Genomic DNA, 17,295 nt, shown 5'->3' with positions numbered 1-17,295 from the left:
TTATCCTATTTATTCTACTCAGGGTTGATTTACGCTCATTTTGCTGAGAGATGCAGGTAGATTCTAGAGCCGTGATGGCGAACTCTATGGCATGCATACCAGAGGTGGCACGTAGCACCCTCTCTATGGGCATGGAAGCTGTCGCCCCAGTTCAGCTCCGCTGCACATGCGTGCGCACCTCCCACCGGCCAGTTGGTTTTGGGGTCTCTGTCATGCATGTGCAGGTGGTGGGGCCATGCACACATGCATGGAGGAAAGGGTGCGTATGGGGCGTGCACACATTGCATTTGGGGGTTCAGGTGTGCACCAGTGCATTTGCACGCATATGCGCATGCACATAGGGCACTCGGTCTGGAAAAGGTTAGCCACCACTGGTCTAGAACAACATTTTACCTGTTAATCTTGTATTGCTCTTGATGTCAGAGAGGCAGCCTTGGCATTAAAACATATTATAAGCAGGAACCTCAAATCATGATTCTGAACTTAAGAAGGTTTATTCTGAAAACATATTAATTTTAAGTGGAGGAAAATACACAAATCCCCTCAACCGATACAAATAGGTTTAAAGTCTTAGGAAGGACATGTCAGCTGCCTCACGGCTGAGTCTTTCTAGGGATATACAAGTAGTCCTTGAGTTATGACCACAATCGAGCCCAAGGTTTGTGCTGTTGCTAAGTGAAACATTTGTCAAATGAGTTTTGCCTCGTTCGACGACTTTTCTTGCCGCCGTTGTTAAGCGAATCGATGCGGTTGTTAAGTGGTTGTTAAGTGAATCTGGCTTCCCCGTTGACTTTGCTTGTCAGAAGGTCGCAAAAGCGGATCACGTGACCCCGGGGACACTGCAACCGTCATAAATATGAGTCAGTTGCCAAGCGTCTGAATTTTTATCACGTGACCATGAGGATTCATAACTGTGAAAAAGAGTCAAAAGTCACTTTTTTCAGCGCCATTGTAACTATTGAACGGTCACTAACTGGACTTTCATGAGTCAAAGACTCCCTGTATGTCCTGGGGAATAAATCAGGGGTCATTTCTCAGCCCAGCATCCTGGTGTTCTGCATTTTTCCGGTCCCTAGATTATCTTGCTTTCTAATTAAATTTTAGACAGAATAACGTTCTTTTTTTCCCCCTCTTCCTCCTTCTGCTTTCTAGATCCTGATTTCACCCACCGAGAAGGTATTTTAAAGCCCATCCCAGGTACGGAATTACAGCACTCATCTCTTTTGCTTATTACACTCTAAATCAGGGGTGTCAAACTCAAGGCCCGTGGGCCGCATCCAGCCCACGGAGTGCTTAGATCTGGCCCATGAGGACACCCTGGAAACGGTGAAAGTCTGGCCCGCGGTGCCTTGGCCCCAGCCCAGGCCGATCGGGCACTTATCTACAATCTGGTGGCATGCTGCAAGAGACCATGACAGCCTAAAACGGACCTCAGGAGGGTTGTGTGTTCGGAGACTACAATTGGTCCAGAATGCAGCCGCGCGAGCGATATTGCGTGTACCTAGATACACCCATGTTACACCTATCCTCCGTGAGCTGCACTGGCTCCCTATTGGTCTCCGAACACGCTTCAAGGTGCTGGTTATCACCTTTAAAGCCCTACATGGCCTAGGACCTGGATATCTCCGTGACCGCCTCCTGCCACATACCTCCCAGTGCCCAATAAGATGGGCCTTCTCCGGGTGCCGTCGACTACACAATGTCGTCTGGCGGCTCCTAGGGGGAGAGCCTCCTCTGTAGCTGCCCCAGCCCTATGAAACGATCTACCCCCTGAGATCCGGACCTTCCCCACTCTTGGCCTTCCGAAAGTCCTGGCTGTTCTGGCAGGCCTGGGGCTGCTGATCTTGACTGAGCTTCAGCCCCACTAAGATTGAGTGTATGCTGTGCCTTTTTTAATTCGCTTTGTCTTGTATTTTAAATTATTTTAATTTTTTAACTTGTTTTTATGTAAGCCGCCCGGAGTCCTTCGGGATTGGGCGGCATACAAATCCATTAAAACCTTAAACCTCCCGAGTTACTATTTTGCTGGCAGATTGCCGGAGGAAGATGTGGCAGCCAAAAACTGATCTCCCCAGCCCCACCCAGGCCACCACCAACAGGAGGGATATCAAGCTGGCCATGACCACCCCGGCCATGCCCCCCCCCAGCCCTCCAAGGTCAAACAGAACCCTGATGTGGCCCTCCATGAAATCGAGTTTGACACCCCTGCTCTAAATCACTTTTATCTCCGGTTTCAGCACAAGTTGTGTCTTTCCCATTCTAGATTGCCAATTTGAGCTCTCCGGAGCCGATGGCATAGTGCGCTCGAGCCAGGTAGAGCATGGAGAAAAAGTCAAGCCGGGGGAAGCCGTCGACTGCATATGGACAATTAAGGCGACTCCAAATTCCAAGGTGGGTCTACGGAAGAATTGGAGTCTAATAAGTATCTAATTTCTTATTGCTATCTGAGAACAGCTGGTTGCTAGTAAGAATTGCAAATTGTCATTCCCCATTCGCACTGGCGCTTACCGAAAAACCAATCCGGAGATGGCTTGGTACGCTGCTTCCAGACCAAATTAGCCGGGTAACTATTTGGTATGGCAATCCTCCAGCCTTTAGGTGCTTTAAAACAGAGTTCCCAACTTTTCCAGTTTTGCAGACTGGGAGTGGGAGAGGGGAGGGCAAGCGTGTGCACTGGCGCAGCTCTGTTTGCACAAGCAGCGGGCCTGCCCAGCCGCCGCTCGCACAAATTGAGCACGTGCTCCTGTGCTCTCACAAGCAGGGATCCCATCTGCCAGCCAATGTCGGCTGGCGACTCCCCGGGGGAGAGCCTTCTCTGTTGCAGCTCCAGCCCTCTGGAACGAGCTCCCCGTGGAGATCCGGACCCTTACTACCCTCCCGGCCTTCCGCAAAGCCACTAAGTCCTGGCTGCTCCGGCAGGCCGGGGGGCTGTTGAAGTATCCAGCCCCACGGTAATTATGAATGTTGTGTATTTTAAATTGTTGTTTTGTCTATTTATCCCCTTCCCCTGTTTATTGTAAGCCACCCGGAGTCCTTCGGGAGTGGGCGGCATACAAGACCAATAAACTATAACTATCACAGTTTGCAGGCGGAGAAAAATGTCTGAATGAAAGTTTGCCTCCTTATACAGTAGAAACCTACAAAATGCCGCCCTGATTCTTGTCTTCTTTCATCTCACAAAGTTCTTTTTTATGTGTGTGAGTTTTCCCTTTTGGAATTCTAGGAATTCTATGTAATGAATAGAGAGTTACATAATGTCTCTCTTTGCTATTTCAATTATAGCACCTTAGCGATGCAGACTTAATTTCCATAGGAAGGGAAATAAATTGCTTTGCAGTTTAATCAAGCTTGTTTGGGGATGGGAGGAAAGATACAAGGATTTGCGTCTGTTCTTCAAGGAAAGCTCCATTTTCTGTTGCAATCAAATTGATTTTTTTTTTGGTCCCTCTCTGCCCTAGAAAAAAGTATAAAATCTATTTAAGAGGGGAATTGTTTTGGAACATGTGATTATTTTAGCTTTATGCATGAGAGAATGCAGTGATTAGAAATGGCAAGTTGTACACACACACACACACACACACACGGAGGGAGGGAGGGAGGGAGAGAGAGAGAGAGAGAGAGAGAGAGAGAGAGAGAGAGAGAAGCTGTGCATCTATTCCTTATATCTGAATGAAATTTCAGGGTGCAGAGAAGAGCAACAAAGATGACTAGGGGATTGAAGCCCAAAACATATGAAGAACTGTTGTGGGTATTGAGTATGTCTAGTCTAATGACTATAACATGGGATGTGGTGGCTCAGTGGCTAAGACGCTGAGTTTGTCGATCAGAAAGGTTGGCAGTTTGGCTGTTCGAATCCCTAGTGCCGCGTAACAGAGGGAGCTCCCGTTACACGTTCCAGCTTCTGCCAACCTAGCAGTTCGAAAGTAGGTAAAATGCAAGTAGAAAAATTTGCCTCCAGAAGAGCTGAGGTGGCGCAGTGGTTAAATGCAGCACTGCAGGCTACTTCAGCTGACTGCAGTTCTGCAGTTCGGCTGCTCAAATCTCACCGGCTCAGGGTTGACTCAGCCTTCCATCCTTCCGAGGTGGGTGAAATGAGGACCCGGATTGTTGTTGGGGGCAATATGCTGACTCTGTAAACCGCTTAGAGAGGGCTGAAAGCCCTATGAAGCGGTATATAAGTCTAACTGCTATTGCTATTAAAAATAGGGACCACCTTTGGTGGGAAGGTAACAGCATTCTGTGCACCTTTTGCATTGAGTCATGCCGGCCACATGACCACAGAGACGTCTTCGGACACCGCTGGCTCTTCGGCTTTGAAATGGAGATGAGCAACGCCCCCTAGAGTCGGGAATGACTAGCACATATGTCCGAGGGCAACCTTTACCTTTAGTCTAATGAAAAGAAGGACTAGGGGTGATATGATAGGAATATTCTAATTTCTAAGGGGTTGCCACAGAGAAAGTCAACTTATTCTCCAAAACACCTGAAGCAATGGATGGAAACTAAGCCAGGAAACAGACAACCTAGAATTAAGGATAAATTTCCTGACAGTGAGAACAATAAAGCAGTGGAACAACTTGCCTCCAGAAGTTGCAATTCCTCCAACACTGGAGGTTTTTTATAAAAACACCGGATAGCCATTTGCATGAAATAGTATAGGCTTTCCTGCTTGAGCAGGGGGTTGGACTAGAAGACCTCCAAGGCCCCTTCCATCACTCTTATTCTGTTCTATTACTCTTATTTTTTTTCACCCCTAATAAAAATGCCGTGGAACGATTCCTTCGTTTCTTTGAAAATATGTTTTCTTATAACATCCCAATAGATTTATTTGAGATTTCTGGACTATCAGATGGAGCACTCCAACGAATGCAAGAGAAACTTCGTGGCCGTCTACGACGGAAGCAGTTCCATTGAGAACCTGAAAGCCAAGTTTTGCAGCACCGTGGCTAACGACGTGATGCTTCAAACAGGAATCGGGGTGATTCGCATGTGGGCGGACGAAGGGAGTCGGCTAAGCCGTTTTCAGATGCTCTTCACTTCATTTATGGATCGTGAGTATGTTTTATTTATTTAGTTAGTTTGTCAAACACGCAAAAGGTAGCAGGTATAAGTGTAAACATGGACATGAAGTAAGTAAGTAAAATCTTTATTACGGTCAAAGACCAGCCATACACATTAGTTTTTACACTATATTAAAAAATACTAACATTAAAATATAATTAAAAAGTATTGACATTAAAAGTGGATAATAACATAATGGTCCAGAGATTGTTAGAGGTATGTCCAGATAATAGGTGCGAGATGGTACTATACTTCTGTAGCCAATTTTTTTCTTATGGACATTGCAGCAGCACAGAACTTTGACACTGCGTACGTGGTAACCGGGTTAGTGTCCTGGAGGAAAAAGCCTAGATAAAAATTTTCTGCCCTCCCTGGCAATCTCTCTAATAAGGGGAGAATATGTGCAGACCTACAAGCTCTGTATGGTTCCACCACAAATCCGCGAAGCCCTTATCTGCGGAGACAAGCGCGAAGACTAATTCGCGCCGTTCGAAGCGCTAAGGAAAAACGCGACCCTACCGCGATGACATAATCGCGGAGGGCAAATCGCGCATTCCCAAGCACTCAGTACCCTAAACCTAACCGTAAACCTAATCCTAAACCTAACCCTAAACCTAACCCTAAACCTAACCCTAAACCTAACCCTAAACCTAACCCTAAAACAAACCCTAAAACAAACCCTAAAACAAACCCCTAAACCTAATCCTAACCCTTACCTTAATTGAAATCGGCTTTCTGCCGCGGCGCCGTTTTAAAGCGCCCTTCTGTTGCCGCGCTGTTGTCGCGGCGGTGATGACGCGCAGTGATGACGTCGCGGCTTTAGCGATGCGATTTTATCACCGCTATTTTGACGAACGCAGTTTTGTCGTGCCACGGCTCTGTATAGCTCACAATGTAATAGAACATGTGAATTATCTTCCACTTCTCCTTTACCACATATACAAAGGCGTTCTGCTATAGGTGTTCTCTTATACCTGCCCTGGAGGAGTGCTGAAGGAAGAATGTTAAATCTGGCTCTGAAGAAAGCTATTCTTTGTTTTGGGGAGATCAGGTCGTTTAGATATCTTGCCGATTCCCACACACCCTGTTTGATTCTGTCCCTACTGTGGAGAGGCAACCTGTTTAAGTTCTTCTTGGAACTCCATGTCCCTCATTGTATTAATTACTACTTGCTTTGCTTGCTCAAAGCCTAGGGACATTAAGAATAATGGTGAGAGCTCATAAGAGCCCAGCTTCTGATCAATTGCTTGTTTCCAAGGGGGAAGGGAAATTGTCAGTCAACACTAGTGGGGATAGTCCCTCTGGAACAGTGTTTCTCAACCTTGGCAACTTGAAGATGTCCGGACTTCAACTCCCAGAATTCCCCAGCCAGCGAATGCTGGCTGGGGAATTCTGGGAGTTGAAGTCCGGACATCTTCAAGTTGCCAAGGTTGGGAAACAATGCTCTGGAATGACATGAAGAAAGGAAATGAATGCAAGTAAATGGGGACAGCAGGGCAGGGCCGGTAAGGCACGCTGGTGCCCTTATGCACGCCCCTTACAGGCCTCTTAGGAATGGGGCGAGGTCAACGGTATACAGTCTTATGTTAAAATTATGGCGGCTTGGGGAAGAAACCACAGTGTGCATTCCAGGCGTTGACCCCTCTGTTGCTGAAGTCGTATTTTCTGCAATCGAGTTTGGAGCGGTTTACCTTGAGTTTGTATCTATTGTTTGCCCGTCTTTTATTGCGGTTGAAGTAGTCATTGACAGGTAGGACATTGTAACGGACAATTTTGGGTACTATGCTTAGGTGAGACCACAGGCAACATAGTCAGTGGTGGGTTTCAAATTTTTTTAGAACCTCTTCTGTAGATGTGGCTTGCTTTTTGGGAGTGGCTTCCTGGCCATGTGACCTGGTGGGAGTGGCTTGCTGGCCATGTGACCAGGTGGGTGTGGCCAACTTATAAAATGTGGTGAAACTCACTTAACAACGCTCTTGCTTAGCAACCAGGCTCAGGAACTCTGGCATTTGAAGCACGCAAGTCTTAAAGCTGTCAAGTTACAAGACCCCTAACCCTTTAGAAAAAAACAAACACCAGGGGTGTTCAAACTTGACAGCTTTAAGACTTGTGGACTTCAACTCCCAGAATTCCTCCTCTCGCTCTTCATCTTGATGATGTGCAGACGGGCGGGGTGAAGGAGCTGGAACCAGTTCTAAACCGCACTGTAGATTTGTGGAACCTCTTCTATAGAAGAGGTTAGAACTGGCAGGAACCCTCCCCTGGGCATAGTTCTAGGTTTTCCAAGCCCAAAATTTTGAGCCTGGTGGCATAAGGGATTCTGTTGTGAGCAGAGAAGTGGAGGACTCTTCTTGTTTAATATCTCTGGGCTCGCTCGATTGTATTAATATCCGATTTACAGTGCGGATTCCAGGCAGATGAGCTGTATTCGAGAATTGGTCTGGCAAAGGTTTTGTATCCTTCAGCCTTCAGTTGGAAAAGACAGCCTGATTGTGTAAGACTTCCTGGATGGTTTTGTTTTTTCTCCTTCCTGACATACTTTGAGATAATCCTGCTTAGAAGAACCTTCTGTAATATACTAAGCTTTGGAGTCATCGTTGCCCTTAATTAAAATGCTATACATTAGACTAAGAACAGTAGCAGAGAACAAGAATTATAATTAAATCTGAAACTATATCTGTTTCTTTTCTGATAACTTGGGGACATAATCATCTTATGGCTCTACTCGCAATCCATAGATGATGGCTCATAATTAAAAATACAGATTGTGAAAAGCCGGAAACTTGGAAAGAAATGGATACAGGAGAGCAATTTCTCACCAAGTTGATTTACTATATCATGAAAACATATTGTCCCTGTTTTGCTGGGGGGAAATAAATCTGTTGATAGGCTACTTTTAATAGGGTGCATGGATAGAGATAGCCAAATCTATAAAAAATATTGTCAAGCGCTGGGGAAATCAGGAGATTCAGATTCAAGTGAATATAAAGATTTATTGCAGCTTTAAGCACTGTACAACAATCTGAGCTACTAACGATCAAGGGAAATGAGCAGGAATTATGGCTGGATTTAGATCTTTTGTGGGCCTGCAGGGATTCATGACTGATGACACATTTGACCCTTCCCTCAGGCTCAGCCTGGTCATATCCTACAAATATTCTAAATATGTTACTCTGAAACTCCCTTTTTATGAAGTTGTAATCCCTTAATTATTCGGGGTAGAATTGGGGTAACTGGATGGAGCTGAGCATTTACTGACTGGCTGCCCTTCCTGATGCCCTGAGAAGTTCATAGCAGATTTTTTTTTTCTTGGTGCCCCAGGAGAGAAATATCTGCTGCCTCCTAAGATTGAACTCTCAACCTTTTGAATGGGAGGCGGGTGTCTTCACCACTAGGCCACCCGCCCAACCCCACTAAATATGCTGCTCTATTATACCTAAAAACCTATACCTAAAATCTAATGAAACTTTGAAGAAATTTATGTATTGAAAATATATTTTAAGGAACGGCTGAAATTTGTGTAATCTCATGTTTTTCTCTCCCCTATTTCTCTCAGCTCCCTGTTTAGGTAATACCTATTTCTGCCATAGCAACATGTGCATCAATAATTCCTTGGTTTGCAATGGCATTCAAAACTGTGCGTATCCCTGGGATGAAAATCATTGCAAAGGTGAGTAGTCACTGAAACATTTGAATTGGTGATAAGTGAGCCTTCCGTTTCTCTTTTTAGCACCCTAAAGACAATTGTCATCGAGAGCCGTGGTGGCGCAGTGGTTAGAGTGCAGTACTGCTTTTCTTAAGTAGTACGGCTTTTCTTAAGTAATATATATATAAACTAGCCAATAACCTAGCATTGCCCAAGTATTTATTTATAAGGGAAAAATGCCAGGACAAAATGTAATTTCTAATGTTGGATTTTAGCCCTTACCAGAGGGAGCCCTCTTGTGGAGTACTGTGAAGCCGTTAGCATGGCAACTCCACTGCACTGTACAGTAGAAGCCATTTTACGGCAGTACAGTAGAAGTCATTTTAAGGCACAGCAGGCTGTATCTTAACAGAACACACACCCCGAGGGGTGTTAGGGGTGTTTTACCCCCACAGTATTTTTCTCCAGAGGGTAAGTCATCTGTGTACCAAGTTTGGTTGAAATTGCTTGAGGCGTTCCAGTTATGCTCTCTCTCTCTCTCTCTCTCACACACACACACACACGCACACACATACAGACGTACGTTTATATAGAGAGAAAGATGAAAATAATATATATAAGATTTTTAAAAGTGAAAGTAAGTCTTCAGATTGTTACTTCAAATCTCGTGCTTATATCACTTCAAAAGAAAGGTCTTCATTCCATATTCAAATTTAAAATAGCAATTGATTTGCAAGAAAGAGCCAATTTTGCAAACTTAATGCAGGTCTGTGAAAGCCATATATCATTCCTGCTACTTTCAGAAGAATTTCAACTGTCTTGGCATGACTACCCACAATGTGTGACATTATTATTTCTCTATTAAGTGTGTTACTGGATTCATCACTAACCTCGCTCGGAAAATTACCACAACGGAGAAGCAGTGGGTCTGTTTATCCATTCCATTTACCCACATTTGATGAACGTCCATGATATTAAGCGCGTGACGACAATTATTTAAAAATTAAAGCCATTTTAACTGAACTTTTCAAGAAAACTTCCTCTAGCAAATCCGATGCCATTTGGATACGTTGACCGGGCTCTCTTCCATATCGAGATTCAGCTGAAACATTGCCATCCGCGCCATCTAATTAGAGAATGCCTTTCGCAAAAGTCTAAGACGAGCTTTTCAATTTAACTAGTGTCCTAATTAGCTTGTACCTCAGACTTCGGCATAATGAGCTTTTACACCGAGATTGTATATATTTAGAGATAGCACAGGCCAATGAGCCCTTGACAACCTTTTCAGAGGAATTGTACTTTCCGACTTGCAAGATTCTGTTAAGGTTAGCTTCACAATGGTAGAATTAGTTTATCTGATCAGGCTTGTTTTGACCTGGGCTTCCCAAGATTAAGAAGCTGACTCCTCGTCCCGATAAAACCGCTTGTATTTAGGTTAAAAGGAATTCCTCTCTAGCCAACAGTCTTTCATGCAATTTCACAACTACAGGCCTTTATCAGGCTTGGAGAGCTGCCAGGCCAATATCTTCCAAACGCCAAGCTGTAGCAGCAATGACTTGGCAAGAAGTCAGGAGCAGGACTTCACCCTAATGAATTGAACTAAATGTCTCCTGCAAACTCCACTCCACTTTTGCTCCTCTTTATTCCCTATGGGAGGGGCCATTCACCATCCACCTGTGCCTTTACCTCCGAGTCAGCCCTTGTAGAGAGCCGAGGTGGCGCAGTGGTTAAATGCAGCACTGCAGGCTACTTCAGCTGACTGCAGTTCTGCAGTTCGGCTGTTCAAATCTCACCGGCTCAGGGTTGACTCAGCCTTCCATCCTTCTGAGGTGGGTAAAATGAGGACCCGGATTGTTGTTGGGGGCAATATGCTGACTCTGTAAACCGCTTAGAGAGGGCTGAAAGCCCTATGAAGCGGTATATAAGTCTAACTGCTATTGCTATTGTTCTTAACTGTTTCTTTCTCCTGGCATCTCTGTGCATGCACACATTGGGAACAGGCTCCAGCTGTTTTTCTGCACAACTGATAGCCGACTCCGAAGGCAGCTGATAACTGTTGGATGGCCCTGGCCCCCTCTCTGCCTCCGACACAGAGCCCTCATCAGAGCCTTCCCCAGACTCCAGGACTGGCCCATGTTCCTCCCCAACCTCCTCACTGTCTGAGTCTGCCACCACTGGCGGGCCACAACAAGGCTTCCTGTCTACTAGTCTTCCTGGGAAGTCTGAGATTTTGGAACCCTGATTTTCCTGATGTACCACCATTCATTGGCCCCAAACACCAAGGACAACATGGATAGACTTGTTCTTCAGTAGCATGTTGAAGGCCATGAATTCTTCATTCTCAATCAAAACATCATTCCCCCCCTGACCAGCGGAAGACAGAAATATCAGCCCGAAGATAGAAATTAAGAATAAAATAAGTAGCTTAAAACATATTTACGTCCGCTATCGTGCCGCATGACCAAAAGAAATGTTTGACACCCCCCCCAGCTTTGCAGATTTATTTGTTAAATTCCTACACTACCCATCTCATCTTAAGTGACTCTGGACCGTTCACGACAACACAATTTTGATGCAGTTGAGTTTACACCCCTCTGTGTAACAACAGGGAGTTCTATCTAATAATAATAACACTGAGGGGTTCCTCAATCTAATAAGAGAATGTGGTTTATTAAGAAGTGTTCTCTGTGAGAAGAAATGCTTTTTCCCCCAGCTCTTAATTTTATTAGAAGCAAAGTTCCTTTGGTTGAGAATGTGCCCTTATGACGTAGATCAAGGCCCGGAGGATATAACAGTTCACGTTCCATATTTGAAGGCACGTATGTTGAGAAAATTTACACCTAGGTAGCAAGCAATAGCACTTAGACTTATATACCACTTCACAGTGCTTTTACAGCCCTCTCTAAGCAGTTTACAGAGTCAGCCTCTTGCCCCCAACAGTCTGGGTCCTCATTTGTCTGATCTCAGAAGGATGGAAGGCTGAGTCAACCTTGAGCCTGGTGAGATTTGAACTGCTGGCAGCGGGCAGAGTTAGCCTGCAATAGCAATAGTACTTAGACTTATATCCTGCTTCACAGTGCTTTACATCCGTTTTTAAGCGGTTTCGAGAATCAGCCTCTTGCCCCCAGCAATTTGGGTCCTCGTTTTATCAACTTCGGAAGAATGGAAGGCTGAGTCAATCTTGAGCTGGTAAGATTGAAACTGCCAAATTGCAGGCAGCCGGCAGGCAGCAGAAGTAGCCTGCAGTACTGCGTTCTAACCACTGCGCCACCGTGGCTCCTGACTTCCTGATTGAAGACTGATGCAAACTTGGGTTAACAATGTTCCTACTCCAGGTAGTCTTTGACTTAACAACAGTTGATTTAGCCACCGTTCAAAGTTACAGCGGCACTGGAAAAAAATGAGTTTTTCCAAATTTACAACCGTTGCACCATCCCCATGGTTACATGATCAAAATTCAAATGCTTGGCAGCCGGATCCCATTTATGACGGTTGCAGTATCCCGGGGTCATGTGATCACTTTGGGGGAACCTTCTGAGCAGCAAAGTCAATGGAGAAGCCCGATTCGCTTAGCAACCGTGTTTCTGACTTAAACAGCTGCAGTGATTCACTTAATGACTGTGGCGAGAAAGGTCATAAATTGGGGCACAACTCACTGGAACAACTGTCTCAGTGAGTAGCCCAGTAAATTTTTGGGCCTCCACTGTGGTTGTAAGTCGAGGATGACAACCTGTTGTTTGGATTTGAATCTGGTCGCTGATCATTTTAACGTAATATAGAATGGAATAGAATAACAGAGTTGGAAGGGACATTGAAGGTCTTCTAGTCCAACCCTCTGCTTAGGCAGGAAACCCTACACCCTTCAGACAAATGGTTATCCAACATCTTCTTAAAAACTTCCAGTGTTGGAGCATTCACAACTTCTGGAGGCAAGTTGTTCCACTGATTATTTGTTCTCACTATCAGGAAATTTCTGCTCAGTTCTAAGTTGCTTCTCTCCTTGGTTAGTTTCCATCCATTGCTTCTTGTCCTGCCCTCAGGTCCCTTGGAGAATAGTTTGACTCCCTCTTCTTTGTGGCAACCTCTGAGATATCGCAACACTGCTATCATGTCTCCCCTAGTCTTTCTTTTCATTAAAGTAGCAATAGCAATAGCAATAGCAATAGCAATAGCAACAGCAGTTAGACTTATATACTGCTTTATAAGGCTTTCAGCCCTCTCTGTTTACAGAGTCAGCATTATTGCCCCCACAGTCTGGGTCCTCATTTTACCCACCTCGTAAGGATGGAAGGCTGAGTCAACCCTGAGCCGGTGAGATTTGAACCGCCGAACTGCAGATAACAGTCAGCTGAAGTGGCCTGCAGTACAGCACTCTAACCACTGCGCCACCTCGGCTCTTTAGACATATCCAGTTCCTGCAACCGTTCATCATATGTTTTAGCTTCCAGTCCCTTAATCCTCTTTGTTGCTCTTCTCTGCACTCTTTCTAGAGTCTTCACTAATCTGTTCCTTTGTCGGTCGGTTTGTTTCAGAAAAGAAGAAAACAGGACTATTCGAACAGATCACCAAAACTCACGGGACGGTGATTGGAATTACTTCCGGGATCGTCTTGGTTCTTCTCATCATTTCCATCCTGGTGCAGATCAAGCAGCCTCGGAAGAAAGTCATGAGCTGTAAGACCACTTTCAACAAGACCGGCTTCCAGGAGGTTTTCGACCCTCCCCACTACGAGCTCTTCTCCCTGAGGGACAAAGAGATTTCGGCCGATTTGGCTGACCTCTCCGAGGAACTGGAGAACTACCAGAAAATGAGGCGCTCCTCCACCGCCTCGCGGTGTATTCACGACCATCACTGCGGCTCGCAAGCCGCCGCCACCGCCAAGCAAAGCAGGACCAACCTCAGTTCCATGGAACTCCCTTTCCACAACGATTTCGCCCCTCCGCAGCCAATGAAAACCTTCAACAGCACCTTCAAGAAAAGCAGCTACACCTTCAAGCAGGCTCACGAATGTCCCGAGCAGGTGATCGAAGACCGGGTGATGGAGGAGATCCCGTGCGAAATCTACGTCCGGGGTCGCGAAGAGGCGGCTCAGGGTACCTTATCGATGGATTTTTAACCTCCTCGCAAAGCAGGAACCCGGGAGGCGTGTGAATAGATGTACATATATATATATACAGACGAACAAAACACGCCTGTGTACAAAGGTGTACCATACGGGGCAGGGGATTTGAACGGAGACGTACAAATTCATACTTTTTTAAAAGCTCGTTCGGTTTTGTTTCGTTTTTTTCCCCAAGCCCGAAAGGATTCTGTAAATCTTTTTTTTTTCCTTTTCTTTGGAATTGCCCAACTGGTGAAAGGAACAACCAAAGGTTTTGCACGGGGCTCCAGCTAGTTGACATTAAAACACAACCAACTCAGTGTCAAAAAAGTCCTCTGTAATGGCCAACTTGTCTGTTTGCTTCTGTTCCTCCCCCCCCCTCCCTCCTTCCTTCCTTCAGAACTACAGGTTTGCAACCAGAGGTTTAATTTGTTTTTCTTAAAAAGTGGGTGCCATACCAAGGAGATTAATATTGAAACACAGAGTTAATCTTTTGGCAAATGACGTTTGAGAGTGCTTGTCGTAAGTACCCCCTCAGATTCACCTTGGTTCTTGTGAGACACAGGGTTGTTGCTGTTGTTGTTAGTTGCGAATTAATCTCATACCATCCCATTCTATTCTTAGCAATAGCAATAGCAGTTAGACTTATATACCGCTTCATAGGGCTTTCAGCCCTCTCTAAGCGGTTTACAGAGTCAGCATATCGCCCCCAACAATCCGGGTCCTCATTTTACCCACCTCGGAAGGATGGAAGGCTGAGTCAACCTTGAGCCGGTGAGATTTGAACCGCCGAACTGCAGATAGCAGTCAGCTGAAGTGGCCTGCAGTACTGCACTCTAACCACTGTGCCACCTCGGCTCTTTAAGGGGGAGACAAAGACATCACCTCTTCTGCCATTATTCCCTTTCATTGGGTGCCCAACACGTTGATTCTCCAAGGCTGAGAGCTCTGGATAGAACCTGCCTTTCATGAATTGATCCAATCTTCTTTTAACAACATCCAAAATTGGGGCCATCGTCATTCCGTCCAGAGACATGTTCCTGTCCTATGATGGTGGGTGCAGATCATACTGTAGAATTTGCTTCCATAGATGACCTTAGTCCAGTTGTCTTAAGAGATGGAGGCGAAACCTATTTACTTTCTCCATGCTGTGCATCGTTTTATAAGGTTTGGACCAGTTCCTTGAACTGGTTTTGGGCCCTTAATGGTCTTAATGGTACTGGAACTGCTTCTGAAGGCCTTCGGGCTTCTTGGTGCAGTTGGTGGACCACTGTGAGAACTGCTCAGATAGGCCAGTGGTCCAGTCAATGATCCCCACAGGTTGGGGAGGAACATGGGCCAGTCCTGGAGTCTGGGGAAGGCTCTGATGAGGGCTCTGTGTCATAGGCAGAGAGGGGGCCAGAGCCATATGCCAGTTATCAGCTGCCTTCAGAGTCAGACATCAGTGAGGCAGACTAAAAGCTGGGGCCTGTTCCCAGTGTGCGCATGCGTAGAGTTGCCAGACGAAGGGAAGAGGTAAAGAACAAGGGTTGGCTTGGGAGTAAGGCCACAGGTGGACGATGAATGGCCCCTCGCAGAGGAAATAAAAGAGGAGCGAAAGGGGAGTGGAGTTTGCAGGAGACAATTAGTTCGCTTAATTGGTTCGTGACTCTTTGAGACTCCTTGCCAGGTTTTTCAGAGATCAGCCTGGCAGCTCTCCAAGCCAGATAAGGTCTGTGACTGTAAATCCTCCTTTGAAAGACTTTGCTGGATGTGAAGGAGCAGAATTCACAGTCAATTAATAAAAAGGGTTTTTTGTCGTGACGAGGAGTTTGCTTCGTGTTCTCGGGAAGCCTCGCTCAGAACATAGCGCTTGCTTTCTAGTTATCCGGATGTTTTATTGTTCAGGTCTTCCTCTTCTTGGAGATAAAAAAATAAATAAAAACCGGCAGGCAATGTTCAGTGATATTTCACTTGTTGCAAAACATTTTTTGACAGTTAATACCTGGCAACAATATCAGTCCTTTTTCAAAAGGCTTACAAGGTGATTTATGACTGTCCTTCGGCAGCCTTCAGGTTTCCTCAGAAACGTACTTGTTAAATGTCGGAGAAGATTTATAGGCCCGTTTTCCTGCAGGAACTCAAGAGAGCGGATATAGTAGTCTCTCGTTCATGTTTTTCTTACAACAATCCTGTTGGGTAGAGTAAGCCTTTCGGGTTTGGGTTTTATATATATATGTATGTATGTATGTATGTATGTATGTATGTATGTATCTATGTATGTATGTATGTATGTATGTATGTATGTATACATACATATATGTGTGTGTGTTTTTTTATTTGTGCTGATAAATAAATAAAGGGAGACTAGTATAGATCTATTTCAAGCTATTTAGCTCTCATCAGCTAGCCATACCCTTACTGGGATTTGAACCTGGGCTAAATAGCTTGAAATAGATCTATACTAGTCTCCCTTTATTTATTTATCAGCACAAATAAAAAAACACAAATATAACAAAGGCAACAGTAAAAATGTTGGGTTTCTGTCGTGATGGACTCTTGTGACGAGCCGATTGACAGATGATGGAAGCAGTTAGCTTCCTCCCATAATTGGGGCTTACCAGGGGTTGTAAAAATCTAATATATATATATATATATATATATATAGATAGATAGATAGATAGATAGATAGATAGATAGATAGATGATAGATAGATAGATAGATAGATAGATAGATAGATAGATAGATAGATGAGAGAGAGAGAGAGAGAGAGAGAGAGAGAGAGAGAGAGAGAGAGAGAGAGAGAGAGAGAGAGAGAGATAAATATTTAATCCTATGGTTCTGTCAGGTGTGATAAATCAAGACCACGTGCTAAACTCCAATTAATCCAATTTATTGCTCACACTGATACACAAGAATCTAGTCAACAAATGCTCTACTAAATCTTCTACTAAATTGGCCCTCGATAAGAGTCAATAGAATTGAGTGGTGGGGTGGCCTAGAGATGGAGCTGCTCTCGCCTCACCATCAGGAGGCTGTGAGTTTGATCCTAGGTAGGTAAGGGCATACATTTCTCTCTCTGGGCACGTTGAGATCATATCTGCTGAATAAAACTCCGCATTGGCAACAGGGAGGGCATCTGGCCAGTAAATGCTCAGTTCCATTCAGTTGCCCTGATTCCACCCCTCAAGGGATTATGGGGTCCTTAAAAAAGATGATGATGATAAAGAGTTAATGAAATTCAAGAGGGGCTGGGTTTAAAGCGTTTGTGAAATGTAATGACTCAAGGTTGATTCTCCATTTGACTCCGCCTCCAAGCTCTGACTCCTCCTACATGTTTTGCAGACATTATAGGAAAGTATATACATGGTAGGGGGCAAAGTATGTAGGGGTGGGGTGGCCCAAAAAATCATGGTGCCCGCAAACATGGCGGTGAAGCTCTCCCTTCCTCCCTTTTACAAGCATGTGTAAAAAGGAGAAAGGCTTCAAGTTCATCACTATGCAGAA

The 17,295-nt window shown here is 45.0% G+C and overlaps 1 protein-coding gene across 1 annotated transcript in view; it reads left to right on the top strand.

The window, feature by feature from the left end:
• The window catches only part of NETO2 (neuropilin and tolloid like 2), a 42,075-nt gene extending 26,083 nt beyond the window's left edge, over nt 1-15,992 (top strand). The window contains exons 5-9 of the mRNA XM_087728832.1: nt 1,153-1,197; nt 2,264-2,391; nt 4,823-5,051; nt 8,618-8,731; nt 13,240-15,992. Coding sequence (XP_087584958.1) covers nt 1,153-1,197; nt 2,264-2,391; nt 4,823-5,051; nt 8,618-8,731; nt 13,240-13,823 — 1,100 coding nt within the window. The 3' untranslated portion in view covers nt 13,824-15,992. The remainder of the gene's footprint in view (nt 1-1,152; nt 1,198-2,263; nt 2,392-4,822; nt 5,052-8,617; nt 8,732-13,239) is intronic.
• Nucleotides 15,993-17,295: the final 1,303 nt, after the last annotated feature.

The sequence above is a fragment of the Thamnophis sirtalis genome, unplaced genomic scaffold (genome assembly GCF_051295495.1).
Source record: "Thamnophis sirtalis isolate CommonGarterSnake01/CBP01778 unplaced genomic scaffold, rThaSir2_p1.2 scaffold_14, whole genome shotgun sequence".
NCBI classification, from domain to species: Eukaryota; Metazoa; Chordata; class Lepidosauria; order Squamata; family Natricidae; genus Thamnophis; species Thamnophis sirtalis.
The sequence above is the reverse complement of the archived record's forward strand: the minus strand, read 5'-3'. Positions and strand labels throughout refer to the sequence as shown.